The 583-nt window shown below is 65.5% G+C and overlaps 1 protein-coding gene across 1 annotated transcript in view; it reads right to left on the bottom strand.

Moving 5' to 3' along the window:
• Positions 1 to 583, bottom strand: part of LOC104500268 (inactive rhomboid protein 2-like) — a gene marked incomplete at both ends in the record, with an annotated part of 4,121 nt that overhangs the window by 1,627 nt on the left and 1,911 nt on the right. The window contains 2 exons of the mRNA XM_010143887.1: positions 4 to 69; positions 459 to 533. Of these exons, the coding sequence (XP_010142189.1) occupies positions 4 to 69; positions 459 to 533 (141 nt within the window). The remainder of the gene's footprint in view (positions 1 to 3; positions 70 to 458; positions 534 to 583) is intronic.

Raw genomic sequence — 583 nt, 5'->3', positions numbered from 1 at the left:
GACTTCCCCCCCCTGCCGATCCTTCCGGATGCAGGGGGAGAACTTGGCTCCCAGGTGGATCAGGTCGATCTGGGAGGGAGGTGCTGCTCCAGGGGATGTTCCCTGGCAACACCACACCTCCCCTCCCTTCAGCTGCCCCCGGGGAGAACTCAGCAGGGGCAGGGGGTCTTCACAGGTCTCCATTAGCCCAGTGGTGGGGAAGGTGGGTGGGAAGCGGAGAGGGTCTCTCCTGACCATCCCACTGCAATGCCACAGCTCTGGGAAATGCTGCTGAGACCCCAGCCTGGGCTGGGACCAGGCACCAGCTCCCAGAGGGAGCCTGGGGGCAGCAGACTGGGATGAGGGGTTGAGCTCTCTCCCCAGGAACCCCCCCTTGGCTCAGGGCAGGGGGAGCAGGGGCCGGTGGGGGGCAGAGCCCCAGGCTGAGGCAAGGGGCAGTGGTCCAGCAGAGCCCTTACCGAGCTGGGCCCGATCCAGAAGTTTTCCTGCTGGATGTACTTGACGCTCTCGTAGACGCCCTTGTTCCGCAGCACCTGCCGAGCCAGGACAGGGTCAGGTTCCACCGAGCGGCTTGAAGACAGGG

Source organism: Buceros rhinoceros, unplaced genomic scaffold (genome assembly GCF_000710305.1).
Source record: "Buceros rhinoceros silvestris isolate BGI_N320 unplaced genomic scaffold, ASM71030v1 scaffold42100, whole genome shotgun sequence".
Taxonomy (NCBI): domain Eukaryota; kingdom Metazoa; phylum Chordata; class Aves; order Bucerotiformes; family Bucerotidae; genus Buceros; species Buceros rhinoceros.
Note: the sequence above shows the minus strand (reverse complement) of the source record. Positions and strands in the feature narration are given on the sequence as shown.